Source organism: Scleropages formosus, chromosome 11 (assembly GCF_900964775.1).
Source record: "Scleropages formosus chromosome 11, fSclFor1.1, whole genome shotgun sequence".
Taxonomy (NCBI): domain Eukaryota; kingdom Metazoa; phylum Chordata; class Actinopteri; order Osteoglossiformes; family Osteoglossidae; genus Scleropages; species Scleropages formosus.
In genome coordinates this window covers 16390466-16418335 of record NC_041816.1, presented here as the reverse complement: position 1 = coordinate 16418335, position 27870 = coordinate 16390466, and the positions used below count along the sequence as shown (strand labels likewise).

The window sequence follows — 27870 nt, the reverse complement described above, 5'->3', positions numbered from 1 at the left end:
GAGTCCCTCAAAAAGTGTGCCTTTTCTTAATAGACAAAAAATGATTTGATCTCTCAGTTAGTCTTCAAAATCAATCTATTACTATAACATCATACTTTTGAGGCTGCCAATAATTCATTAAGACAAACAAATCTAATTAACAAGGGGTTACAACAATAGATGTCACCAGAGCACCGCTGAGCTACTCCCGATTTGGTCCAAGTGATTCAGAAGGATCACACAAAGGAAAACGGTTCTAGCTCAGACACAGTCTGAGTGAAGAGCAGGTCCAGCATATGTGACATTGAGCATAGATTTTGATTGTAACTCAAGGAAAAAAAAAAAAAAAAAACCCCCAGAGAGAACAAATCAGAGCACTTCATCTGCAGCAGATGTCAATATGCCAACTGGCTTTCCGTTAATTGTCTTCCTCATCGTCACTAATCACATTGTCAGGTGCCGTTTCTCGCTCGCGAAGGAATGTCTGCCGGATGGCCTCCAGTTCAGTCAACTCCAGGCGGACCTTCTCCAGGTGGAAGGTGCGGCGGTTTTGAATCTGCCTCAGCGGAAAAGGGTTCATGTCCACAAAAGCCATGTTCATCAGCTTCCTGCAGGGACACAAACAGTGTTCCTTCAAGAGATCTCCAATTTGCAAGCACGGTCAAGAACGCCGAGATTCAAGCTCTTCCTCATCAAACACTATTACTGAGCTACTGTCCAAGTGCTTGTCCCCTTCCACCCACCATGTGTCACTGAGTCCGTACGACGACTCTGAAATTACTATGTCCAGCTAACGTCCAGCTTCCCTATGCTTGTGTTACGCCCTTCATAGTACACTGCTAAAACCGTCAAGTACAGGCTTCACCAAGTTCAGACTGGTGCTGCTTATCTCCAGATGAGCTGGGGGCAGAGCACACCACATCCTCTCTGACCAGCCTGTGACCAGGCCTTGATGCACTGCTCTTCATCTTTCCCTTCCAGAGAGCTCATGCTTATCACGCTGCTTTTTGTCATCAGCTCTACTCTCTTGAAATAAGTTGTTAGATACATTTGACATTTCCACAGCACTCACATCAAAAACCAAAGTCTATTCAGCATCTTTCCAAATTCAGGGCCCTTGTCTCTTTAGACTGCAGCAATTCCGAATGTTACGTTCACATGGCATCCTAAATTTTCGACTGCACGCATTTATATTGCCGTTAGTGACTACATCTCTTAGTTTCTTATAATTACTCTTGACAAAATCTTCATATTAGCAAGGTAAACAGATGATATGCACATATTGTATAAAAATGTTTGTATATTTATTGAATTTTTTTTAATTATGTGTATTTTATTCCAGTCAAAGGTGTGACCGTTGCCTCTTTTATTGAGGTTTGTAATACTCCACTAAAAGAAGGACATGCTGAAATACCTTGCATCCAGGATTGTTCGTGTGAAATATCGAAGGTACTTGAAAATAGCCATGGAATCCTGCAGTTTCAGGAATTCCTCCTCTTTGTACTTGAAAAGTGCGAGGGCAAAGCGAAATATAATCTGAAGTGAGAAAGAGGAAGACTGAAGTGCTGAGAAGCACTGAGCTGCTTACAATGTTACACATATATTTTGCTTTATACACAAATTGCCTTTGAAAATAACAAAATCAGTTTACCTTCGGGCCCTCATACAGAAAGGCATCCCAAATCTTGAAGAGAATGTCACTGACCACACTGTCCACAAACACCACTAGAAACCAGTTGAAGGTGATTAGTGAGAAGTCCACTTTATGCAGTTCAAAATGGGCATGAAGGCGAGGGAGTTTCTCATTCATCAGGTCCTTGAACACTCGCTGGTCAACCTAAGGAAACGGCACAAGTTCACAAGCCAGAATAAAAGGGAATATTAAAAAAAAATTTAAAAAAAAAGTGGATTCAGATTAATTTTAGGTTTTAGTTTTTCCTCAGGTTAATGATCTAGCCAATGTTTCATAAACTCTCTTTTTCTAATTTTTCCCCCCAAATTGTGAGGCCACAGCACAACTGCAACATTACTTGTAGGAAATATGATCGTTCATTCATTCATACCGTAGGAGAATATGATTTATCAACAGAAAAGGAAAAAAAAAACAAATTGCAACTGGACCAGCGCACGGCATTTAACCTGTACTGTGCATGAGTGACTGCTGTCTGCAGGTTACAATAAATTGCCTGGAATATGAGTTTGATCACGTGCTGCACTGCTCACCCTTGAGCAGCACGCCTGCATGTGGTATGAGGCACTGTGAGAAATGTCTGTGTTTCAGAGCTAATCTGATAACTGCTATAACAGAGGACAGATATTTGTTCGAGGCTCATTTTTATACCTGTGACCCCATCAGTGTTTTCGTGTAATAGTCCCTTGGCATGAACACCTCCACAATGGCAATGAGGCACCAGAATGCATCCTCCTGGTCGAGATACAGGAGGGCAATCGCCGCCAATCTGAAACACGCACGACACCTTCATTGAGAGATTTACTATAGGGAGCTGATCTATCAGCTATGTACATACATTCATGCATTTTTAGGACAGTAATATCACTGTGCAAGAGGAATGCACGGGCACAACTTCTGTTATGATGATGGATACGGTACCTGTTGAGACCCTGGCAATAACCAATGTCAGGGTTCCTCCAGGAGAAGGCCAGCAGCACGTTCCGCAACTTGCCGATTCCATCTGCTGCAGGGGAGGCGTAGTGCTTGTTGTTGGGCAGCGTCCGCAGCAGGTCCAGCTCTATCTGCTTCGATGCGGGGTTTTGCTTCTCTAGGGCTGTGCTCAGGAGGCCCTCAAAATAGTTGGTACCTAGACCCTCCTTAAACTTCCTGACGTGGAAGCCAACACACCAGCGCCACACCTTGGAGCGGTGCTCATGTGGCACACCGGTGCGGATCAGAGCCTTGAGCTCCGGCGAACGTACCATGTCCCGATTCATCATCCCCGCCAAGTAATTGTCCCACTTCACACCCACGGAAACTTCCTGGTCTGCCAGAGACAGCGACTTCAGGTCCAGAGCCCTCACCTTGGCCACCAACATCTCCTCCTCGTCGTCCTCTGGTACCGTTTTAAAGCCGTACACATCGTACTCACTGCAGGACCAAGAACCATTAGGAGATACGATGCAGAAAACTGATACATTTAAGCTCCTAGAATTTCTGCATACATAAACTGTATTTAAAAAAACATGTTAGTGCTAGTGATTGCATCTGTAAGTTTCTTATAATTACTGACAAATCTTCATATTAGCAAGGCAAACAGATGACGTGTAAATATTGCATAGAATATATTTTTATATTTCTTGATATTTTTTCAATTATTTTATTCCAGTCAAAGATCTGACCATTGCCTCTTTTATAAAGGTTTGTCATTCTTCAAAATTGCCATTATTGCAACTTTTTATATAATATAAAAAAAAAAAAAAAAAAAAAACTTATTTAACGGACAGTCAGAGGTGGGATCTGAACCTGCGACCTTTAGGCCCAAAGGCAGCAGCTCTAACCGCTACACTACCAGCTGTCCCAGTCATATTTTTATTCATATATATAAACATTTTATGACTCTTTGGAACTAGTCAAATTTTGTAAACAAGTCTTGGTCCTTTCTTTGCAGCTTTTAAAAGCGAACGTTAACAATGTTAAAAACTGAAAAGCAACGGAGCCATCCATTAACCAACAGTGGCTATAATGCAGTGAGACAAAGCAGTACCTGACAGGATGGGGCTTAAAAATGGCGTGCTCCTGTTGGTCTGCGGTGTCTGCTTGAAGAGCATCTTCCAGCAACCTAGAAATGACCTCCCGGGCTGGGTTCTCCTCCGAGGAGGAACACACGGGGTTCTTCACCTCCTGCAGCAGCACCAGGTACTTGCTTTCCACCTGGCACAGCTTGGCCTCCAAAGCAGTGTACTGTCAAGTACACAGGATCGACACAGACACGCAGTCATATTGGTCACAAAAGACACACACACACACACACAGTCTCAGAGAACCAGCACACGGAGAATCCAGTAAAAACATGCAGAGAGCAGACACCTGTGAAGTACACTAATGTATACCCTGCATTTACTACGAGATATGCATTTGTGAATGAGCTGAGCAAACCGCCAGGCTGGCAGCGCAAACAGGCGACTCGTGATCCTGTTCACCCATCTCTTTCCCCACGCCGTGCACATACAGTATAAACTCACATGCGCACCAAGGTGTAGACGCAGGCACGCATGAACACAGATGGGTACAGGGATACATAAGCATGCTCCTACACACCAACTGTCATTATCTGAAAGTCACCTTTGCTTCCAGGGCCTTCTCCCTCGCTTCCGCATTCCTGCGCAGGACTGTCAGCTCCAGGATTTCTTTGTTCAGGAACTTGTTCTGGGTTTTGTAGCCCTGGAGGCTGTCCTACGATTATGCAAGCAATACACCCACATCAAATGTTGCGAAATGACCCAGATAAAGTATTTATTGCATCCTGCTGATTGATACAGCATGTCGTTAAAATAATTTCAAACAATAGCACCAAAGTATGCCGTCGTTGAAATGAAAAATAAACTAATATATACTGTATATATAACATTTAGAAAACAACCTTAGAGCTTTAAGAGGAAACTATAATACGTTTTTATTGTCACGCTGGATTTGAAGCCTGGTATAGGTCAACACCACAAAGGCTGGTGGTTACAGTAGAGCAGGGCAGCTTTCGGTTTCTAATCAGCCAAGGACACAATAACTTCCCTAAAAGCACTGATGTAAAACACAACCCCGGAGCAGATGCGACAAACGGATTCAAAAAGTATATACTGTACGAGCGTCGTGTTTTAGAGGCCTACTGACAGATTTGCCGTTAATCCCCAGGTACAGGAAGGAAGCTCGAGTTATACGTGACGGGCAGGGCCGAAGCCAGAGGAAGCAGCGGCTCGGCTGTTTTGTTGCTTTGCGCGGCGCGAAGCGTTAAGGAAACCGGCGCCGAGTCCTGCGCTCGTTTCGGACCAGCTGCGGCATCTCAGCGCGCAGCTCGGCGAAGACGAGTTCGGAGGGCGCGGTTTGCAATTCGTACCCTCAGGTTGTTCAGCTCCTGCAGCTCCTTACAAGCGGAGGAGGGAGAGCCACAGTCTGGACTGCTGGCGCTCCCGCCACTAGTCGAGCTTTCCTGGGATAGCCGGATGATGACTTCGTCTTTCGCCTGGATGGTCTCCATCAGCATCTCCAGCTGGTCATTCATCTCCCCCACCTTGTTTTTCAGACTCTTCAGTTCCTGCTGTAGGTTCTCCTTCTCCAGGGCCAGCTTCTCCATATGACCACACAAGGCTTGGATCTGGCCGTTCTTCTCCTGGAGCAGCGGGGACTGGTCCTGCGGCCCCTCGCCGCTAAGAGCATGAGGCCTTTCGCACTGCGAGCTCCTCAAAGTCTGCTGCAGCAGCCGCACCAGCTCCTAGGAAGCAGGAAAGTGCACATGATGACCCTTGCCCGGAGCCGGTGAGGATCTCCGAGAGGATCTGGCCGATTAGCAGTGCCTCTCAGTTACTCTTCTTGCATCGGGCTGCAACGGAAATAAATCGATGACCGAGATCGTCATACCCAAAAATGTCAACCTGGACCATTTTCAACCAGCACAACAGACAAAATAAGCACACGGAAAATTAATGTGCATCTGTCCTCTACCGGTTTTCGTCACACTACCATCCTTGAAGGGCAAAAACTGAAAATTGAGAGTAGCTGAAAACGGTTACTACAGATTTTTTTTTTTTTTTTTTTGAAAACTGGGTACGAATCAATTTCATAAAATGTATACATAAATTATCTAATCAACGTACTTTACATCATTCTGAAATACTTGCGTTCTGTTCCGTTCCAAACGACTATTCCCCCAAAATATTTTCTGCCTCAACAGCAACGGCAAAGCCACACAACTTCAGATTTTTTTATTTTAAAATAAATCAAAGACGATGTACTTCAGAAGAAAATATAAAGATGCAGTGCAGGAAACTGCTGCGTGCCATAAATCATGACGACCGCCATGTCCGGTGTCTTGAAAGCTGAGGGAATGACGCCGCCGGCGAGGTGTTGGCTCAGGACGTACAGGGCCGCAAATAATCAGGCCAATTGGATAACCTTAACATTACAAGAAATCATGAGTTTGTTCCACTCATCCCCAGTTCAACCTAATTTAATTTCAGGTTTTCCAAATGTTGTTATTTCATTTACAGGAGTCAAATGAAGCCAGACAGAGAGAGCAACTCTTTTCACCCTTTTTACTCTTCACACAGCAAAGCTTTCAGTACAAACAGATGCGAAGCACAGCTGGAGGACACACAATGTCACAAGTGCTCAAATAAAAGGTCTAAAGTGTACATTGGAGTCGATGGGCCGAGTTATGGTTCAGGTTAGGTCATTCGCTGCTTGTGGCAGCAGCTTCATTCAAAGATCTGTTGTTTATGATGCCTGAAGTCCCACTTGGCCAGTAAAGTTCCTTAGAAAAACCCTTAGCCTTTAAAAACCAGGGACCGCACGTGACCCGCAGCGTGTAAAAACGAGCAAAAGCTCGCAGTGTATTTGATCAGAACGGCATATCGGAGATGCGCAAAGAAGTCTAATAAAATACCGGAACCCGCACCAAAAGAACTAAGACGCACGCTGCTGACGTATGTCCGTTCGGGCTTCGGATCACCACGACAATCATCGTACCGCCGAAAGCGGATAACGGATGGATTATTACGCCGCAAACGTCGGTTAACTCCAAAACCCAAACGGCACATCTTTCTTGCACATTCACCTAAAGGTACCACTTGTGAACTCCTATTTAACGAGGCTGTATTTATTCAGTGTTATCAACGCTAAAACACACAGGCGTGTATTTTAACAGGTGTGGATTTCCCACAGAATACAGGTCAGCAGCCTGCTTGTTCCCGAACGGCACGTGACGCGAAAGAAACGAACACGCGGCCGCGCGCGTGTCACCTGGCACTCTCGTCTCCGGTATATCGCAGGAGGAATAAGGAAACGGCCGTAATCTGAGATACGGCCGCGCGAACCGCAAGGGGACTTTGGTCGGAAGGCAGACGAGTCACAAGGTGCAAAGCTTCACAAGTCACGCGGATCTCCCTACATCCCCACGCGTTCAGAAACCGATACTCAAACATCTTCGTGCAAAACCGGGGCTTCGTACGACGGTCTTTGCAACTGAAACGCGTCCAACATAAACCTGCGGTCTAGCGTTGGTCTCCGTCACTCCAGCCCTGCGCCAGATTGGATCCTGCACACCGGAAGAGTCGGCGAGAAGCCACATCATAGTAAAGAACCAAGAGGAGAGAGTGAGGGCAGAGTAAACCCCAGCAGGGTCTGACCATAAGGGGAAGTAATACTGTATATTAAATCAGAAAAAGAGAAACTTTTCATTGAAACCGACTTCGCTATTCGGCTTTTTCCAGCCATCTGGGACCGTATGACTTAAATCGGCGAGGGAATTAAAAGCAGCAAGCGCACAAGTGACCTGCGCAAGCTGATAGAGAAAAGGACAAGACCTCCTCACAGCTGCAGGCAGCGACTTGGTGACAGTCAGCAGAGCCCCTTTCGGCAACTGTCCGACAGTCCTTCTGGATACAAGACAGCTATTTACGGCCACGTCCCACCAGCCTGGCGGACCGCTGCGGGTCCGTCAGCCAGGGGTCGGCGGCGATCGCGGTACCTTCTGGCTGGCGAGCTCTTCTCCGAGTCGGCTCAGCTCTTCCTGCTGACTCTGTAGACGCAGCTGCGTCTCTGACGGCTTGCTGCCGTTGAAGTCCACCGGGGAACTGTCCACGCTGCGCCCGGGCTTCCCGGAGCCCATCACGTCCCTCAGGAAGGGCCTCTTGGAACGCGAGGAGGACTTGCCGAAGTCGAACGTGAAAACGGAGCCGGTGGAGTCTAGAGAAGGAGAGCGAAGCGAGGGACGATCTCAGAGTTTGTTTTCAACAGCTGGACTGCTATGCAAATGTATTCGGGCGAAATCGCTGGAAGAAAATATTTTCAGACGTTAGCCAGGCTTTTAGCTCAGCACCAAATGCAGGTTCGGAAAGGAGAACGTGCGGCCCTCTTTAAAACAAGATTTTCTTTCTTCTCTCACAGAAGGAAAACAGCTCTTTAACGTCCACACGCAATTTCACCGTGGATATAAACCCTTTGCTCGCGGCCACGGCTACTAGACTTGGGAGATCATTAGGTGGAGCTTCCTTCCAGTAGAAACTCACGAGAGTGAGAGCTCCGAGAGGTCAGATTACGGTCTATTAAAACGTCCCGAGACACACGTAAGAGAACGAGGACGGCGCTCTCACTTCTGTGCGTTTCCGCGTGAGGTTTCTTGGAGGACTCCTGCACGGCCATATGCTCCTGTAGCTCCTTGGACGTGGAGTCCACTATCTCCCACTCGTCTGAATTGGTCGTGTAGAATATGCTGCGCCTGCTGTCGTTGCCCCGGCCCGGTCTCAGCTGGGACATGGAGTGCCTAGTGTGTGGAAGGAGTGGGCACACGCACACACAGACACACACAGACACACACACAGGCGTGCTGAACATTACAGACCAAGAAGATCCGAACGCTTACATTTACGTATCTGTCCGACACTTTACTCCAAAGCGACTGATTAATCCCTTTATAAAAACGGGTGTTTTTTACCGTATCAATCGAGGGCATCGTGCACAAAGAAGCTACACCAGGAGATACTACAAAAACCTGGGTCCTCCGAATGCAAGGGAGCGGTTTCAACCACTACGCCATCTGGTGTCCTACGTGGAATGTGCGGAACGCCTTCTTTTAGTTAATACGGTTCTCTCTCACCAAGACCATGAAATATCTTCTAAGAAGTGTCAGCTCACAATTTTCGGATCGCAGAATTAGCTGTAAATGTATAGCGTAACAAACAAGACCCAAGAAAGATGCCGTCCGTCTTTTCCGACGCCAGATTATCCAATGCTGCAGACGTACAGCCCGCCTAAAGTTGAGCGAGTCCGCAATGCATTGAAAAATAACTGTGTATTTCAGCAAGAGATTATTTTAATATTTTTTTTTTCCTTTTTCCCCCACCTAAATGTTGCCTGCAGTATTCTTTCCATCTCACCCCAGTAAGGGCTTTGGTCTTCAACAGCATTATGTTATCCCTGCAGATGTATTAAATCCTTCCAGATGTGCAGCGAGCCTGCAAGCATAACCTCAGCACAATAAAATTCCATCCCGAACGCTTGCCGAAGGGAAACCTTTAGCCTGCTAAATGTCGTTTGTGTGAATTATGTGAAAATACTTCCTACTCCCAGAAAGCGCTGTTAAGAATGTAGTAATGTCAGATATTACCCTTCTCAGGAAGATACATAGGAACCATCCTGCAAATCAAGAGGTGGGGTTCCGGTTGGACAAGTTTCACCGGTATAGAAAACACCAGAACACACAAGGAAGCAGCTTTTATCAAATACACATTTCTGAACCGCTCGTCCCATACAGGGTCACGGGGAACCGGAGGCTACCCGGCAACACAGGGCGTAAGGCCGGAGGGGGAGGGGACACACCCAGGACGGGACGCCAGTCCGCCGCAAGGCACCCCAAGCGGGACTCGAACCCCAGACCCACCGGAGAGCAGGACCCGGTCCAACCCACTGCGCCATGTTCCGAGAGACACTTCTTTCCTTCGGTTCGGTACCTGAGAAAACACCGTTGCGGGTACTTCTGCTTCACTGACCGCAGACGGCCTTTCTCGGCTCTGGCGAGAAGCGCCCCCACCTGACGTGATCTCACCTAAGATCCGAGCTCCACTGCTTGAGGAAGTGGCCCGTCGTGTTGCGAGCGGAGGGGGCTCCCGCCGCGTCTTCCACGCTCGTCTCCATGGCGAAGTCGCTGCGCACCTTCTCCATGCTCTCGCTCGGCTTCTCGAACACACAGCCATCTGCGAGCCCAACAAGCAGGTCGTCGTCACCTTCTAGCGTGGCTCTGAGGTCAGCCCTCGAAGCAGAGGAGCGCCGCTGCCCCGTGGGCTGCACCGGCTTCGGGAATCGATCGAGACGCCGGCGGGAAACGAGAGCCGGAAGGCGACGGCAGCCCTTGTGAATTTCCCAGCAAGGATGAATAAAGTATCCTCTTATCTATTCTTAAACTGGATGCGCGGCATGACTCAGGGGACTTCACGGATTGCGCGTGCTGTTCACTTACTCACTCTAACGGTAGACGCCTTTATGGACGTTCGGGTCCGATATTCCGGAAAGCTCCTCCAGCCGTTCGCTAAAACTGGGCAAGTTCAAAACGCTGCCCAGAGCAGAGGAGGATAAAAAAAAAAACATTTTAAGGGAACGTAAGATGCCTTCTAGCATGTGCTCAAGAGAGACATTTGAACATATTCAAGTTATCAATATGTTTCTAGCATTGGCATAGAGACCCAATTCGCAAACTGTCCACTCCCAAAACAGAGCATGATAGAGAGGAGGAAAAAAAAAAAAAAAAAAGGATTTTAACGTAGTCGTTCAAACGTGTACTGTAGAGAGGAAACACCTGCAAATGCAGAGGATTGTTTACTTTCCTCACAAGTAATACTGATACTCCGAATTTAGAAGCCGCTCTGTAACCTCAGACACGCGTCAGAAATAGCGACAAGAGACTGCGATTTACCGAGGTCCTAAAGCGCGATGTTCTCAGCCGCGCGCACGCAAAGGTACACGTCGCAGGCGAATCTACGCAACGCGCCGCACGCACGTGCTCTCGGGGAAGACTCCGAGCAAACTGCTGACATCCGTCCGGGACCAAGAGCCGCATCGGTGACCGATTTCTCGGAGCGGAACCCGAAGGCGGCGACGCGAAAGCACAGCGCGTTCCGGGACATCTCGTTAACGGCCGTGCGCCGACGTCACGATCCAAAGACGCCCGCCCCCCCCCGCCCCGCGAGCTCGGCCGGGGATGCTGCTGCAGGCCTCCTTACCTACGTCGTTGGCGACGAGGCCCGTGGAAGGGTGGAGCAAGGTGGGCGAGCACCAGCTGTCCCGGTGCGTGGATCCGCGCGTGTTGCAGAACTCCCAGCGTTTCTGTTGCAGCTGCTGCATCCAGTAGAGCATCATCTGTTTACTGGGGGCCTGTAGGGGTCCAGAGCATCCCTTTCTCAGCGATCCGTACACACGGGGCGGGCGGCACGTGCGTTTCGCACAGCCACCGCAAAGGTCCTACCAAAGCGCTGCCTCATTGTTACATTAATTTAAACGTGTGCGGTCTCGCTCACATACGGGCAACGTTGCGTACGGAATGAAAGCTGCCATGTAATCGAAGCGTCGAGGATTGCGAACGACGCTCCTTTTCCCAACAGAAATGATGCGCCCGCGGAGGAGCGTGTTTATAAAGGCCATATGGACACAAAGAGAGCCAATATACAGAAACAGTCACCGACCAGTACCCTTCTCTTGAACCCATGTAACCCTGCAGTCCACACCAAATAAGGAATCGGTGTTCTGTAAACAATGTTGACTAATAAATTGTGGGGTGGGGGGATTTAAAAAAATAAAATTAAAAAAAAAAATCAAAAAACAAAGGCAAATATACCGAACAGGAGGTGGAAATGCTGTTAAGGTTATTTAAACCCCTCAATCAGCTTCGGGAAACTCTTACGCACGTTCCTCCTCGCACAGATATTTCTAGAAGGCGCATCAACCTTCAGCACCGTAATCTTTCGTGCCCTCAGCCCAAGCGCTTCCTTCCACAACATTAATTATTTTTTTTTTTTTAAGGGAAATTATGTACTTAGAGCTCATGCATCTACACATTTGGCTGTTTTTGAACAGCTTTTATAACATTTGGCGTATTCCGTTAAATGAGCCTTTATATAAAAGTGCTCTGTTGTTGACATATAAGGTACAGCATAGCCAGTATGAAAAATAAAAATATAGCAATATTAATAATGTCACGCCAAGTGTGATAACAGATGGCAGTAAAGGTTCAAGACATCCAAGTTTGCTTCCCTTCAGAATCTCAGAGCACAGAAGGCTGACATTTAATCACCGTTAAAGCGACTTAAACTGGTCCAGGGGCGTTTTAAAGTTCTACGGAAGTGGCACCCGTACGGCTTGCGCATTTTTTAATAATTCCTCAATAATAACTTCAGGATACATTTCCGTCACCTTGTTTTGTCGACACAGTAAAAGGTGGGCTGGGTTCTGACTTTCCCAAATGTATTAATTTTGGGTAATAAAGATCAGTTCATCAATTAGACCACGCATCAGATTGGTTAGAAATCAAGACAGTAAATTGTGGTATTTCAGGTAGACCATGCGTCATTTTCTTTAGAAAGGACTTCAGCAGCATCAACCAAGACGCCACATATGACTATTGATACTACGTCACAGAAAATAGAGAATAAATGAAAACAAAATTAAGGTACAAAAGCAAATGAGCTCTGAATGCAACTGTATTGGAACGGTTTCAGATTTTTTTTTTTTAACATCAGAAAAAGATTCTGGCAGCACCGCGTTAACTTTCTAAAATGGAAACTAAAGGGAGAATTCCCAGGACTCTCCGAGAAGAGGTACTTAGGTACCTACTTCTCAAAATCTAAAAATGACGCCAGCGGAACAGAGTCCAAGGGAGCTGCTGGTACCCTGGTATTGTCACGGTGCAAGCAGGGCAAACCAGGGCAAAGCAGGGCAAACCAGGGCTTTGTGCTCCTCGCTGCAGGAATCTCAACACCGCAGCGAAGCGCTCATCCAGCGATCATTCAATTACACAGCCCCATCGTGCAGAATGAAAACACACCTAAGCAAAAAAAAAAACACGGTACAACGTAGCGTTTTTTTTACATCCCATGCCATATATTTGCTTTAAGAGTACGGGAGAACGCCACTCTTTATAATGCAATTAGTCTAGATGGAAATGGCACAGGGCCACAGCAGCACACAAGGAGTAACACGGTGGCAGAACGAAGACATGGTGGCACTATAGAGACCGGAAGGACACGGGAAGCAAATGATCACATTCAGACAAGTATATAAGGATAAATTAATTAATAAAAAAAGGATAAAGGAAAGGGAAAGAGAAAAGAAATAAGAGAACAGAGAGCAATTCTCCAATGACGTGGATGTAAAAGTCGATTTTTGCTGGTGGGTTATCGCACTGCGTTTCCAACAACTCGTTCAGGACCATCCAACGACCGGTGTGCGACCAGCGAAGGGCGTAACAGCTGTACGGTCGGTGCACGGTCAGTTAATAAAGAGTGGAAGCGTGGTGTGTGTGGTCAGTGCATGCTCAGTTCACAGCCAATGCAAGATCAGTATGGTCAGTGTGTATAATCTGTAGAGAGTTAGTGCCAGACCATGATTGGATGATGAATGTATGGTCAGTGCATGGTCAGTGCACGGTCAACGCATGGTCAGTGTGTATAATCAGTAGAGGATTAGTAGCGCATGACCACTGGATGATGAGTGTACAGTCAGTGCATGGGCAATGCAAGATCAGTGTATGTATGGTCAGTGGATGAGGCAGTGCATGGTCAGTGTGTATAATCAGTAGAGGGTTAGTAGTGCATGACCATGGCATTGGATGGTGAGTTTATGGTCAGTGCAAGATCAGTGTGTGGTCAGTGTACGGTCAATGTGTATAATGATCAGCAGAGGGTTAGTAGTGCATGACCATTGGTGAGTGTATGGTCAGTCAGTGCACGGTCAGTGTAGTGTGTGCGGCCAGAGTGTGGCATCCTCTCTCTTTCTCTCTCTCTCTCCTACTTACCTTGAGCAGGACCTGTTTACCTGCTGTGAGGATCTCGAACTGCCCCTCCTCGCCCTCGACGTCATACCGAAAGCAGGCATCTGCGATGTCGATGTGTCCCATGGGCAGCCCGTCCTGGGCACTTTTGAAGTAATACAGATAGCATTTTCTGGGGTCGTACACGAACCACAGCGGTTTGAAGCCTCTGAGTGGCCCCTTGCCCGTAAGCTTGTTTAGATAGCCGCATAATTTGGAGCTCTGGTCCTTGGCGCCTTCAAAGTCCGACACCTCGATGGACTTCGTGGCCGGAATCCTGGAGTTCCGCGGGCAGTTCGCGTCGCTCCCATCCGCTCCATGCATTTTTCATGAAACTTTTCTTCCTCTGCCTTTGCGACTTCACAGTCCTCCTTCCCATCCGCATGACCGCTCGCTCACTGACTCGCAGCATCGCGAGGCATTGTGGGAAATGGGGTTCCCGCGCACAGACCTCCATGGCGCTTGTAGTCTTTCTTATTTCGATAACTGTACGAATAGATAGACGGAAGCGGCAACTAGTGTAGCACACGCGCAGTATCAGTATCGTGTGGGCGCAAAAGTAGCTCGCGTTGCAACATTACCCTGCAATATCTTGTTTCTCATAGTAGGAAGCTGTCCAGTTGCAAAGTATTTTACGCAGTGTTCCTTTTTTTTCTAATGAATAATCCTGACTCTGACATTATCGAGTTAGTTGGGCCATTTTGGTGAAATGCCGCATAGATATTTTCCTGGGCACAAGGTATATACTTGTTATTTACTTAGAGGCAATGAGTTTTTCAATCGTTCGTAATTAGACGAGCATAAAATATTCACGAACGAAGGGCCAAAACGGCTCTTGTGGGAGGTCTAAGGTGGACAGAAATTATTTTGATCGGGACGAAGTCAAGAGTAGACATGTTACGCTGTAAACAAGCCGTAAGGGAACCGGGCAACCGCCCTTTTAGCGAACGGTGGAAAACACTGACAGATGCACCCACTAGGGGGAGCCCGTGTCGCGCTTCGGCAGCGCAGTGGCGGCGCTTTGCCTCAGTGCTGAAACGGCCGACTGCGCCTGTCTCTCTTACCGCTTCCAGTAAGTTCGCTCGCTCCCGCAACAGCTTTTCTACAGCTTCGTATTTCACCTAAGTCATTTACCTTGCGACTTTTCGCCGATTTCAGCTGTACACCCTTCACCACTATGGAACTAGCTGCCGAAACTAAAAGCAGGGCAGAGAAAATCAAAAGAAAGAAGGGCAAACGAGGCAGTCTTTTGAATGTTTTATTACTGAGCCATGAGTGAAATGCATAGATTTGTTTTATACACGAGGGGGGTGCGGTGGCGCAGTGGGTTGGACCACAGTCCTCCTCTGTGGTGGGTCTGGGGTTCGAGTCCCGCTTGGGGTGCCTTGCGACGGCCTGGCGTCCCGTCCTGGGTGTGTCCCCTACCCCTCCGGCCTTACGTCCTGTGTTGCCGGGTAGGCTCCGGTTCCCCGTGACCCCATATGGGACAAGCGGTTCAGAAAATGTGTGTGTGTTTTATACACGGGAGGCGCAGCTTCCTCCGGGCTGATGTCACGTTCTGTAAAAGCAAATTATTGTTCTTAACCTTTCGCACCGACCTTTTTTGTCCAAGTTGATTTGGAGTGTTAGATGATCATGATGAGCTTCACATTGATTTACTTACTTATGGAGCGGAGTATTCTTGCAGTATCATTTCAAACACCTCGATTAAGGTACCCCAGCTAGGAGTGGGGTTCGAACCAGCGAACTGCCGAGCGCAGGACAACAGTCCTAAACACGGCCTTACATTCCAAATGTACCTTCAGTCCTGATACCAATTTTTCTGCGCTTTTCCAAGTGTGTTGTGTGTTTTACGCTATGTTCTCGTTGCTTCCAAGTGCACTTTAACTCTTTCAGTATTTCCAAGGGCAAGTTTTTGTTTGTATTCTTTATTTTACTCTCCAGAGAAATACTGTATCTCAAAGAATTTATACATAATTTATAGTAACTCCGTTGCTGTTAACTCAGAAAAACTGGGCAAATCTAATATTAAACTAATATTAAACTATATTAAAAGTGCAGTGTCTTCTCCAGAGAAATACTGTATCTCAAAGAATTTATATGCCTACGGTAGTAACCCCATTGCTGTTAACTCTGAAAAACCGGGCAAGTCTAATATTAAACTATAAAAGTGCAGTGTCTTTCAAATGTTGGAAAAATTAGGTATTTTGCTTGAAAAAATGTAATGTAAAAAAAGCAGCTAGTGCAGTCTGCAAGGTTCTGCCAAAGTAAGTACACAAGAGAGAATTACTTATAAAGTAGCTGCGGTCTTAATAAGAATTCTTTGTTATTTAAAAGTTATAAGAAATGTTATAAAATTTTCTTCTAAGAATTTTATTTTTATATTCTTTTATGTAATACCCAGTTTAAACTATAGGTGCACCTATAGTTTAAACTGGGTATTACCAAAAAAATATTATTCTTAAGAGAAAATACATTCTTTTCATGGTTATTTGGAATTTTTGGACAGATAGTAAGTAAGTAAATAAATAAATAACCATAATAACTGTGAATTTCCACTTCCACATGAAACATTTCAATATGAAAGCTGAATCTGTCCTTGCAGTTGTAAACTATGGGAAATACTATTAAAAGAATAAGATTTCTTTGCCAAAAGTGCCATTCGAAACGGGTGGACTAAAATGTAGCAGGTCGGAGAAATGGTACTGATTACAGAAAAAAAAAACATGGTCTCCAATTTTGAAAATGCTTGTAAATTTCATTACCTCATATCGACATTTCTGGGAAGGCTGATGCTGCCTATCTGCGTAGGGCCTCGGTGCTGTAATCTCACATTTCCTTCTTCCAAAACAGGAAACGGAATTAAAGAATTTCTGTAATCATATCTAATTGTGAGCCATTGTGTGCTGAGTGTTTTCTCAGTGTAATTTAAGGTAAAAAGCTATTGAAGGAAAGGTAAGCTGTACCGTACAGCTATGTTGTTGAGTTAATTTCGACTCTTGGTGACCACATGAACTGAGTGCCTAAAAACGTTTCTGTCCTCCACTTTTGTTCTTAGTGTTGAAAGTGTCATTGTCACTGTGACTGAGTCCATCTAATCAATGGTCATCCTTTCTCCTTCAGCTTTCCCAAGCCTTACTGTTTTTCCCAACATAATCTGAGCTTTGTATGATGTTTACATTTATACATAGCTGACACTTCTCCAAAGCAGCTTACAATGTTTATCTACCTATAGTTATTTACCCATTTATACAGCTGGGTAATTTTTACTGGAGCAATTTAGGGTAAGTACCTTGCTCAAAGTTACTACAGCTCGGGGTGGGAAATGAAACCTGCGACCTTTGTGTTCAAAGGCAGCAGCTCTAAGCACTACGCTACTTGTTACGATGATGTGTGCAAAGTACAATAACCCCAGTCTCATCATTTGTGCTTCTAATGATAGTTCTGGCCTGATTTGATCCAGTATCCATCTGTTTTTTCCTGGTATCCTTAAAAGTCTCCTCTGGCACAACAGTTCAAAGGATTCAGTGTTTTTCCTATTCTTTTTTCAGAGTTGAGATTGCACTTTATTATGAGTAAGTTAATATTTCTTGAACCTTCTGGAAGACCTCACTTGTATTTCCACATCAGTTTTCATCTTCAATTTCTTTGCATACATTGTTAAAGAACTTCTTTTTGTCTGGGTGTATTTTGGTAGTGGGGGTGTGGTGGGTTGGACCACAGTCCTGCTCTCCGGTGGGTCTGGGGTTCGAGTCCCGCTTGGGGTGCCTTGCGACGGATTGGCGTCCCATCCTGGGTGTGTTCCCTCCCCCTCCGGCCTTGCGCCCTGTGTTACCGGGTAGGCTCCGGTTCCCCGCGACCCCGTATGGGACAAGCGGTTCTGAAAGTGTGTGTGTGTGTGTGTGTCTTTAGGAGAAACACCTCAGCATTATCCCCACTCACCATCATGAACAGCACTGTGGCAACAGTGGAGTCATTTAGGTTCCTGGGCACCACCATCTCACGGGACCTGAAGTGGGAGCTCCACATAGACTCTATTGTGAAGAAGGCCCAGGAGAGGTTGTACTTCCTTCTCCATCTGAGGAAGTTCAACCTGCCACAGGAGCTACTGATGCAATTCTACTCCACAGTCATCGAGTCTGTCCTCTGCACCTCTATAGCTGCCTGGTTCGGCTCAGCTACGAAATCAGACGAAATCAGAAGACTACAGCAGATAGTTCGGACTGCTGGAAGAATCATCGGCCACCCCCTCCAGCTCTCCAAGAACTTTACTAATCCAGAGTCAGCAAAAGGGCTAGCAAAATCATTGTAGACCCCTCACATCCAGGCCACTTCCTCTTCGAACCTTTGCCATCTGGCCGGCGCTACAGAGCACTGAGCACCAGGACAGCCAGGCACAAGAAAAGTTTCTTTCCTCAGGCCATCTATCTCATGAACAGCTAAATCCCCCCTAGAGAGTAAACCAGTGCAATACACAACACTATTTATATTTATATCTATTTATCACATCATATGTCTTACTCACATTCCCTTGCATTTGTATAGAACATACCTGTATGTACATATAATGTCTAGCGACTATGTTGTATATTGGGTTCTTATATTTTTCTATATTTTTTCATCCTTCATTCACATACTCTATCTTCTCATCTATCTTGCCACTGTCATTCTGTCTGTGCTGTGGAAGTTTCTGTCACCAAGACAAATTCCTTGTATGTGTGAACATACTTGGCAATAAAGCACGTTCTGGTTCTGATTCTGATATTGAACGTTTTTATAAACCTCAGTAGAGATTTGTTTCAATTGTATTTAGCCAAGCTTACAATTTATATAACTATTCAGACTAATAACTCTTACTGAAACTTCCCCACACACACACCATCTGAAACCCGCTTGTCCCATACGGGGTCGCGGGGAGCCTTATTGAAACTGTTTAGAAAAAATCTCTTGATCATAGTCACGATAGTAAGACAACCATGGATAATCAAGGTTTTAACAGTTTCGCCACTTGCCAAAGTATTGCTGTGGTTTCTGCTGAGGTGCACGGAGTCTTTGGTGGAATGTGCTTAAAGTTCGGGATTTTAAGCACTGTAAAATTAATGAAATAGTGATCGTGCAAAGCATGGTGTTGAAAGTCCCAACAGGATATTTAATGTTTTTCAATGTGCATGTGTATCACCCGCAATTTGCTTTTATTATAATGCAGATAAAGTTAATACCACACAAGTCACCATAACAAATATTTCTGTCGTGATCCTCTGTATTTTCTGTCCCCCAGGGCCTGAAATAGCATTTGATTTACATGCTGTGCAGCTCTCGTAAGGAGGAACAGCGATAGTAAAATGTACACGTCAGGAGCTGACTGTTCGCTGACAGCGTTGCTCCAGATAAAGTCATACAATAGTTTCATTTAGGATGGGCACGCAGGGCGACGCCTCTCGGAAAATAGGCAAAGCAGGTAACAGGCCTGGCCAGTCCGATATAGTAACGCAGCACCTGAAATTCTCTCTCTGCTTCTCATCGTGCCACTGACTGCGTTGGTCAGGACCGGGTGAGGATGGAGGGCAGGGTGCCTGGGGAGACCCTGGTGATGGAGGGGCCCGAGGGAATTGCGAGGAATATGGCTCTCCGCTGGTTCACCGAGACACAGGCACCAGTCATCATACGTGATGGGAACCTCCCTACCTGGTTCCTGGGACTGATCTCCAGAAAGTAAGCCTTCTTCGCTGACCTTGGAGCTGTGCTATAGAACTGTGTAAATGCCACATGTGAATGTGCTTCTTACCGGCACGTGAGTTCTTTGTGATGGTTAAGACACCATTGTACTGCTCAGCAAATGTGCGAATGAGTTAATTAGAACTTTATTAATCCCTGAAAGGAATTTGTACGAGGTTGCAACAGCATCCAGTGTATAACGCGCATACATACCGTGATTAAACAAGGAGAAATAACTTAGTAAACACATATATTTAGACTCAGGGTGGTGAAATACGGCAGGACAGAGCAAATTCATTTCCGCTCAGTTATTAAGAGGTCACCGCTCCATCCAGACTGAGGACTAGAAAAGTACTAGAAAAGACATCTTTGGAATGGCCCAGCTGGACCAGTCTGTTACTGAAACTGCCAGGGTGGCATCCATAGGGTGAGAGTCCATGACGGCTCGGCGTTTGTTTTGTATCTGTTTCCGTGTGACTCCAGAGAGTCAATCCTCGCTCCTAGGACCAAGATCTTTCTTTCTTATATTTTAAAACAAACAGGGTAGTACTGCAACCCTGCACTGGAGAATTGGATGTTGATATTGGATACATTAATGGATGGAAATAGAATAGAATGCCTATGAAAAGCTTTGTTTTCTTTAGGTGTCAGCTGTAGAAATGTATATTTATAGCACATCTTTTAAAATTTTAACATAAATAACTTTAATAGAGAATAAAATGAGCATTAATTTCAGAATAACACTTTACTGAAAAAAAATCACAGAGCTATGATACTGTAGAATGTGTCACCTTTCAAAAGGTCTTGCCCTACTTAAAGTTACGCTTCATTATTAGTATCATAAATGCCAAAGGACTGGACAGAGCAAAGAAATTGCGATACAGTATTTAAGTAATCTTCGAAAAGCTTTTTCTTTCAATATCTTTGAATGTTCCCTGTAGAAAAATTGCTTGCCTGTGTCATCTTCAAGACGGTAAATTTTCCTGCCGAATATATGAAAGCAAAATGATACTGGTAGAAAAATTAAAAAGAGTAATAATAGAATAAAATTAAAAAACAGGCAATACCTAAGAAGATATACTCCAGATTTGACTAGAACATTTAAATAGTGCCATCATTTCCTGTTCTTTTTATAGGGATGCTGAAGATCAGCTGCGCGATAAGCCTCTTGGCTGTTTTCTCATTCGACTCAGCGACAAAGCCATTGGGTACATTCTTTCCTATAAGTAAGTGGCAGAATCCCTCTGCACCCAAAAGATAATGCTCAAGAGGCTGGATTTTTGAAGATCTGTGAAGCAATATGAAGTGCTTTAGAAACGGAAAAAACTGAGCAGTCAGACATTCTACTGTATTTACTAAGCATGCGCAGCAGCGTTTGCTCTTCGAGATCATTTTAACACGTGTACAAACCAAACTTTGGCTGCCGTACCAGAGTTGACAGCAACTACGAACGTAGAAAAACGCTGTTTTGATGACTAGTCACGTTACTACGGAGTCTGCGTAGGGCCAGCTGAAAATTTACTTTTTAAAACGGAAATGTGAAAAAGCTAAAGTCTATGCACAAGGCTATTAAAAGCTCATGCACTAGTTCTGTTCAGTTTAAGCGGCTGAAGATTTAGCTTTCTTGTGCACACACCTTACATTTATTTATTTAGCCGATGCTTTTCTCTAATACAACTTAGTGTTAAGCTATTGCAAACATTTACCTCATCAACATTATTATTACTGTAGAACAGTCATGTCATTGATAAACAGTAACAAATGTTAACATAATAGTTTTAGTCCAGATTAAATGAATGAAAATTCATACACACACACACACATTCCCTGAAGCCGCTTGTCCCAAGCGGGATCGCGGTGAACCGGAGCCTAACCCGGCAACGCAGGGCGCAAGGCTGGAAGGGGAGGGGACACACCCAGGGTGGGATGCCAGTCTGTTGCAAGACACCCCAAGTGGGACTCAAACCCCAGACCCACCAGAGAGCAGGACCCGGTCAAACCCGCTGCGCCGCTGTGCCCCCCTAAATGAAAATTAATCATGTTTATTCATTTCACAGATATTGTGAACCATATTATCTATGTATTGTGTATGTATTGTATGCAGTAAGCTTCATTATGTGCAATGAAGTTCTCAGCTTTTGAAAACCCACATTTTTTTCCACTCCAGAGGGCGTGATCGATGTCGTCACTTTGTCATCAACCAGAACAAGGCTGGACAGCTCATTGTCTCAGGCGACACTGAAACTCATAATAGCCTGATAGACCTGATTGATTACTACAGGACCAGTCCCATTGAACCTTTTGGAGAGTATCTGACATCTTCTTGCTATGAGGTGAGAAGACCAGCCTTAGTTTACAGTTTAAGGCAAGGGTGTCCAGTTAAGTGAGCCAGGACTGGAGGATACGATCATTTTTTACTTAGTCTTTGGTTGAATATTGGAGATTGCCTCGTTAAAATAAGCTGCTACATGAAAATAAGACAAATCAGAAAATAATTCAGTTCCTAACAGCCAGTGTCGTATCCTTGCAGCCCCCCCAAAATGAGCTCTATGATGTGGTCCAGGTTTACCCGAAAGAAAAGCCTTGTGTGAGTGTGCAGGCTATGAAAACCATATGGGACAAGAGGAGTAGCCAGGCAGTTGGACAGCCCCCAGTGCTGCCCCCCAAGAGTGGCAGGAAACTTACAGTGAGCACTTCCCTTGACAAGAGCCCCCTCCCACAAGTAAACGAAGCCTCCGGTGTTTCCCAAGAGGTAGTTTTCATTATGTGTTTCTATTACCGTCAGCAACTTATATTTTTTACCCATTTACTTCCAGATGGATGCAACAGAAGGGACCACACCTAAGTTTTATTTTCTTAATCACCAGTTTTCTGTAGCAAATTAACAGAGGGCGGTAATGATACTCACGCTGATAATGTGTTTTGTTTAAATCCATCATTAAATCTAAAGGCTGTACCTCCAGTTCCAAGAAGGGGCACCTCTGATGACAAGAGCCCTCCAAGTGGTCAAATGGTGTATGCTCCAGTAGAGGCAGACAGACCGAAGGAGAAGTCTCAGGCAGTGCTTACCAGCAAAGGGAGCCTGGACAGATCCACAGCAGAACATAGGAATGAGTGTGTTGAGCCTAAGGTGGAAGATCTTCACACCGTCTCCAGGAACTACCTCCAAGACAGGGAGACCACCCAAGCCATGAGCCGTCCTGGCCCGCAACCAGGTTCTGTGTATTCAGAGCTCAGCCTGGTGGACTGCAGGAGTCAGTCTTTGCCAGTGCTGGATGATTGTACCACAGAGCAGCACAGTTACAGGCAAAACTCCACATCTGACACACCCTCCACACTCTCGCCCAAACCCATGAAAAAAGCCACCTGCCATACTGTCTCACTCGTGGACCAATGGGACCACGCTAGACAACCGGCCAGCTCGGGGCTGCCCAGCAGCAGCAGTCTGGACAAGCTCTGCAGTGATTCCCTGTACCAGCTAGTTGGAACTGGTCAGTGGGGGTCCCCTAACCACAGCCAGGCTGGCACAGAGTCCACCTGGACCCCCATGCCCACAAATGGGCAGGAGGGACGTGTTTATGCCCAGGTTCCTTTGGAGCTGATGTCCAGTGATGAACAAGCTGACAAGGTCTATGAGCAGATCCCAGATAAGGACTTCTTCAATAATCCCGAGGCCTCCAGCTCCCACAACACCTACGAGACCCTGGAGGAGCTGAAACAGAAGGGCCCAGCTGGCGGAAAAATGGTACGTGCACTTCGAGTTCCACATAATGGAGCAGCTGGTTGTCTAGTGGTAGGACCTACTGCTTTTTGGACCCAATGTTCGTACGTTCAAATCCCACCTCTAGCTTGCCCTACACGTGCTGTGTAAGTGGGTAAGTCATCATACTGTAAGTACCTTAACATTTTAAGTTGCTCTGGATAAAAGTGTCATCTAAATTAATAAATGTACATAAAAACACACAAATAATTAGTAACAGAATAGAAATAAATTCTTCTTTGATTACTTTTGGCAGAATGAAATATGGCGAAGACTTTTCCCAGATAATAAGAAGAAAATATAAAAAGAACAGAAGACTTCGTGAAGAAATCTACAACCCCGAAAAGGCCGATCGACTCTAATCTGGTGGATTACTGTAAATTAATATTACAAGACAGTGAAAACGTGGGCTTTAAGTGAATTCATTTTTTCCCCACATTACTTTCTTACACTGAGAGGGAATTTGTTTATATGCTATATGTCTGAAATCTGATACAGCTTTTTTGTTGTTCGAATGTGAAGTATTTAAAACACGGCAATTTTAGTGCTGCTTTCCTGTTTTTCATGCTCAGATTTGTTCCATTAAATTTCTGATGTCAGAAATGTTTGTTCTGTATTATAGCTACGTCTGGCCATTTTGAATTTCATGTCGCGTTTCTCTTTCTGCTAAGCATCACATAGATATTACATGTAAATTAAATGTCACAGTGTGGTTCTTTTTAGGAAATGATATACTGGTTACTTGATTTATATCTGAGAAAAAATTTACTGATATTTTGTTAAATTTCAATTCCAATGTATGATTCCAGTTTTAATAATTGAAGTCACTGTTTAATAATGTCATTCTACTAGATGTTGGTTTATATTCTTAATCTGATTTTGTAGGAGACTGGGAGGTGCAAGCACAGAATTGCTGGCATCAAAGGGTCATATAAAGCTTTTTCAAAATAAAATGTTAAATCAAATTAAAATTTCCAAGCTGTTTTTTTTTTTTTTGTCTGACCTTCTGACATACTAACACTCACCCCTGACTTCACAGAAATGAGCACAGCACAAGTCCAGTTTAAATACATCACATACATGATAATAACTTTTTATAACACATCAGTTTCAGAAGAAAACTGTGATATTCTCTTGGAAGTAAGAGAATGCTATTAGTTGCATCATCTGTCTTACAAGTTAGATTCCACTGGTAGGAACATGTTCTATCTAATACAGCTTTCCAACTATCTTTTCAACCCTGATAATACATGTACTCAACTATTTATGCCAGTCGCTCACCCATGACATCCGCTGTGCTTTAAGTGCTTTTTGTAAAACACATTGTGTTTAGCCACAACACACTCCAGCCAATATATATGCCATGGATATGTCCGCACCGCAATTTTATTACACATCTGATCAAGTCCATTGTTTTACTTTAGATGATTATTTTAGCCCATAAGTCACAAATGCGTGATTTGTAAATTTGTACATTTAGATTTATTTATCTTGCTGACACTTTCCTCCAAAGTACCTTACATTGTTAATCTACCTACAGTTATTGACCCATTTATACAGCTGGCTAATGTTAGTTGAGCCTTTAAGAGTAAATATCTTGCTCAAGGAGACTACAGTCAGAGATGGGATTCAAACCCATGGCCTTTGAGTCTAAAAGCAGGACTTTTAACCACTACATTACCAGTTACATTTTGAAAAGCAGTCTTCCTCTTTTTGAGATCTGTCTTGAAATGTTGCTGTGCAGCGTATGTTACTGAACAGTGTGTTGACTGAACAACGGGTTAATCATTACAGCCAGAACCAGTTCTCATTTGTGAAACGGTTGAGGGTCAAGCTTCAAAGTGAAAGTATTGAGAATGAGATACAGGTGTTTTTGGGCAGAGTGAAATCTTGTAGGTGAGGAGTATTTTTTTGCTTCAGAAGTAACCAGACTTTGCTTTTTATATATGTGGGGGCGCGGTGGGCTTGGCCGTGCCTTGTGACGAACTGGCGTCCCGTCCTGGGTGTGTCCCCTCCCCCTCCAGCTTTGCGCCCTGTGTTGCTGGGTTAGGCTCTGGCTCGCCACAACCCCACTCGGGACAAGCGGCTTCAGCCAGTGTGTGTGTGTGTGTGTGTGTGTGTGTGGTTTCATGTAAAATGAAGCCACTTGCTGTTTGTATTAAAAGCCATTTGTATTGGCTGCAGTGTAGTGACCTTTGAAAATTTGATTTCACATAAGTAATTATTCAAAAAAGTATTTCTGCATCAGCATAGATGTTTGTGTAAAGTGTTAAGGAAAAGTTTCTGTAAAATGTAAAGGAAAAGGAAGGCATTGCAATATATCCCTGTGGGTAAAGTAACAATGGGCAGGAAAATGAACACGCTTGAATAAAGTTTAGATTTTGTGTAAGGCAAATTTAAACAAAAGGAAAAAAACTATGAGCAACTCAGAAAAAAAACACTTGTGGCAGCTGCGTGCCTTAGTTAATGTAAAAATTTTCTCGGGCTTCAAACTTTTTATTTGATAGTTATCTGAATTATTCTTGCTGATACCACTTATACAATTACTTCCATGTAAAGCTAGTCCGAATCTCTGGCATCCTAGTCATGGTCCACTGAATAATACTCTGCTTTTCTAGCTATTTTTAAACAGTCGAAAGCTTCAGCACTTGAAAAGCTAAACGTGTTTCTTTCGAGATAAAGAAGGACTTAAATGTTGAGCGCATGGATCCTGTACCTGCAGGTACCTGTCCTTGCATCCCTGCATGTACAGCTCAGTACACGTGTTTGTTGCATAAGAAGAGAAAAGAGGATCAATTGCCCTCTCTGTCCTCACGTGGCACATTTACTCGCCACATGTGCGTTTGCTTTGTTCTTTAAAGCTATTATGGTTTGCTCATGATCAAATATAAAGCCCAGAGGACCATGGCTGACTGCTTCTCTTTCTCACAAGTGTGAAAGGGGAATGGTGCTAACCTCTCGTTCTGCGTGAGCCGCGCAAAGCATATTTCATTATTTGTCATTTTGACCTCTTGTCCATACCGACTATTGCTCTTGGGCTATCTGTAAAGGATATAGATTGTGTTGAATTTCTTTGTGCCTGTCTAGGTGAAGCAGAGTCGTCATGATTTTTATGAAGCATGTTTACAATCCATCCATCCCTGATCAATAACTGCTTGTTCAGTGCACATTGTGGTGGTCTGGGGTCAATCCCAGAAGCGTAGGACAGGAAGCAGCACACATGGTTATTAAAAGTCACACATTTGCTTAAAACTCATATCTTTGGACTGCAGGTGGAAACCAGAGCATCCGGACAAAATTCATGCAATCTCTGCATAGGTTGAGACAGACTCAAACCCACGTCTGAACCCACAGCCCAGGAGATATGATACACCAGTGGTACCTGTTCCGTCACCACACTGCCCAATGCATACATTATTTTTCACTTTGTTAACTTATAAGGTAATGAGTTGTGAACAGTGCTATTGTGACCTGACAATGTATTCAAACACCTGGCTTAGCACACATTTTCTGACTACATAATACGTATAAAAACAAAAGCAGGGGTTGTGCACTCAGGAGTATACAGTATATAATATACAATATATTTATTTTATATTTCACTGGAAAAAAGCTACAGTGGAACCAAAACCAAACAAGAACTTTAAATTGTCTGCCGAGAAAAGTTATTTGCTCCAAGAACAGTTTTGGCAAAGGCTCAGGTTGTGCTATTACCTGAGCTTTCAAGGGGAACTTGCTTAATTCAAATTTGCTACCATTGTCTATCTCTTCTAGACAGTCTTCCTGAGCTGAATCCCAGCACATAACTCAGCAGGCTGACAGGCCTCCGTATGACACGCTCTCAAGGCCTGTGTGAGGTTGAGTACTGGGGGAAAAAATAATGAAAACACTAAATTCAAGGCAACAACAGAGTCAATCAGGTTGTTCTACTCCAAACAACTCAGGACAAAGAGAAAAGAACGGTTCGCTAAGGGCTATGGTAAGCTACGGTAACTCAGATAACCGCTCTTTACAATTGTGGTGAGCAGAAAAACATGTCAGAATGCACAGCATGTTGAACCTCGAGGCGGATGGGCTACAACAGCAGAAAACCATGTCGGGTTCCACTCCTGTCAGCCAAGAACATGAAGCTGAGGCTGCAGTGGGCAGAGGGTCACCAAAACTGGACAGTTCAAGACTGGAAAAACATAGCCTGGTCTGATGAATCTTGATTTCTGCTGAGGCACACAGATGGCAGGGTCAGAATTTGGCATCAACAACATAAATCCGTGGACCCAGCCTGCCTTGTGTCAACAGGCCAGACTGGTGGTGGTGGTGGTGTAATGATGTGGGGAATGTTTCTTGGTACACCTTGGCTCCCTTAATACCAATTAATCATCGCTTGAATGCCACAGCCTATCTGAGTATTGTTGCTGACCGTGTGCAAGACATCTCAAACTGGTTTCATGAACATGACAACAGGTTCAGTGTTCTTCAGTGTTCTTCCCAGTCACCAGACCTGAATGCAATATGACCTGTTTGGGATATCGTAGAATGGGACATTCGCAGCATGAATGTGCAGCTGATGAATTTGCAGAAATTACGTGATACAGCATGCACCGGAATATCAAAGGAATGTTTCCAACATCTTGTGGAATCCATGCCACAGAGAATTTAAGCTGTTTGTGAGGGCAAATG

At 44.8% G+C, this 27870-nt stretch overlaps 2 protein-coding genes across 2 annotated transcripts; one reads left to right on the top strand and one right to left on the bottom strand.

Moving 5' to 3' along the window:
* Positions 1 to 144: 144 nt before the first annotated feature.
* Positions 145 to 14107, bottom strand: tbc1d2b (TBC1 domain family, member 2B). Its single transcript, XM_018763940.2, has 13 exons — positions 13704 to 14107; positions 10918 to 11068; positions 9747 to 9894; positions 8296 to 8465; positions 7671 to 7888; positions 5043 to 5417; positions 4277 to 4387; positions 3699 to 3895; positions 2591 to 3082; positions 2321 to 2438; positions 1631 to 1816; positions 1394 to 1515; positions 145 to 587 (listed from the first exon to the last, which is right to left on the bottom strand). Exons 1-13 carry the CDS (start codon positions 14040 to 14042, stop codon positions 398 to 400), a joined length of 2817 nt encoding a protein of 938 aa, XP_018619456.1. The 5' UTR covers positions 14043 to 14107; the 3' UTR covers positions 145 to 397.
* A 656-nt stretch (positions 14108 to 14763) lies between these two features.
* On the top strand, positions 14764 to 23724 carry sh2d7 (SH2 domain containing 7). Its single transcript, XM_018763476.2, has 7 exons — positions 14764 to 14790; positions 19264 to 19430; positions 20570 to 20659; positions 21601 to 21766; positions 21964 to 22185; positions 22384 to 23178; positions 23450 to 23724. Exons 2-7 carry the CDS (start codon positions 19276 to 19278, stop codon positions 23495 to 23497), a joined length of 1476 nt encoding a protein of 491 aa, XP_018618992.1. The 5' UTR covers positions 14764 to 14790; positions 19264 to 19275; the 3' UTR covers positions 23498 to 23724.
* Positions 23725 to 27870: the final 4146 nt, after the last annotated feature.

Bases quoted from the DNA above. Each gene is read 5' to 3' on its own strand.
- tbc1d2b (XM_018763940.2), bottom strand. From the start codon at position 14,042: ATGCATGGAGCGGATGGGAGCGACGCGAACTGCCCGCGGAACTCCAGG. The intron at 3,896-4,276 runs GTGACTTTCAGA...TGTACTTGACAG, and splicing joins AGAAGGCCCTGGAAGCAAAG to TACACTGCTTTGGAGGCCAA. The intron at 2,439-2,590 runs GTACCGTATCCA...TGCGTGTTTCAG, and splicing joins TATTGCCAGGGTCTCAACAG to ATTGGCGGCGATTGCCCTCC.
- sh2d7 (XM_018763476.2), top strand. From the start codon at position 19,276: ATGGAGGGCAGGGTGCCTGGGGAGACCCTGGTGATGGAGGGGCCCGAG. The intron at 19,431-20,569 runs GTAAGCCTTCTT...TTCTTTTTATAG, and splicing joins CTGGGACTGATCTCCAGAAA to GGATGCTGAAGATCAGCTGC. The intron at 20,660-21,600 runs GTAAGTGGCAGA...TTTCCACTCCAG, and splicing joins GGGTACATTCTTTCCTATAA to AGGGCGTGATCGATGTCGTC.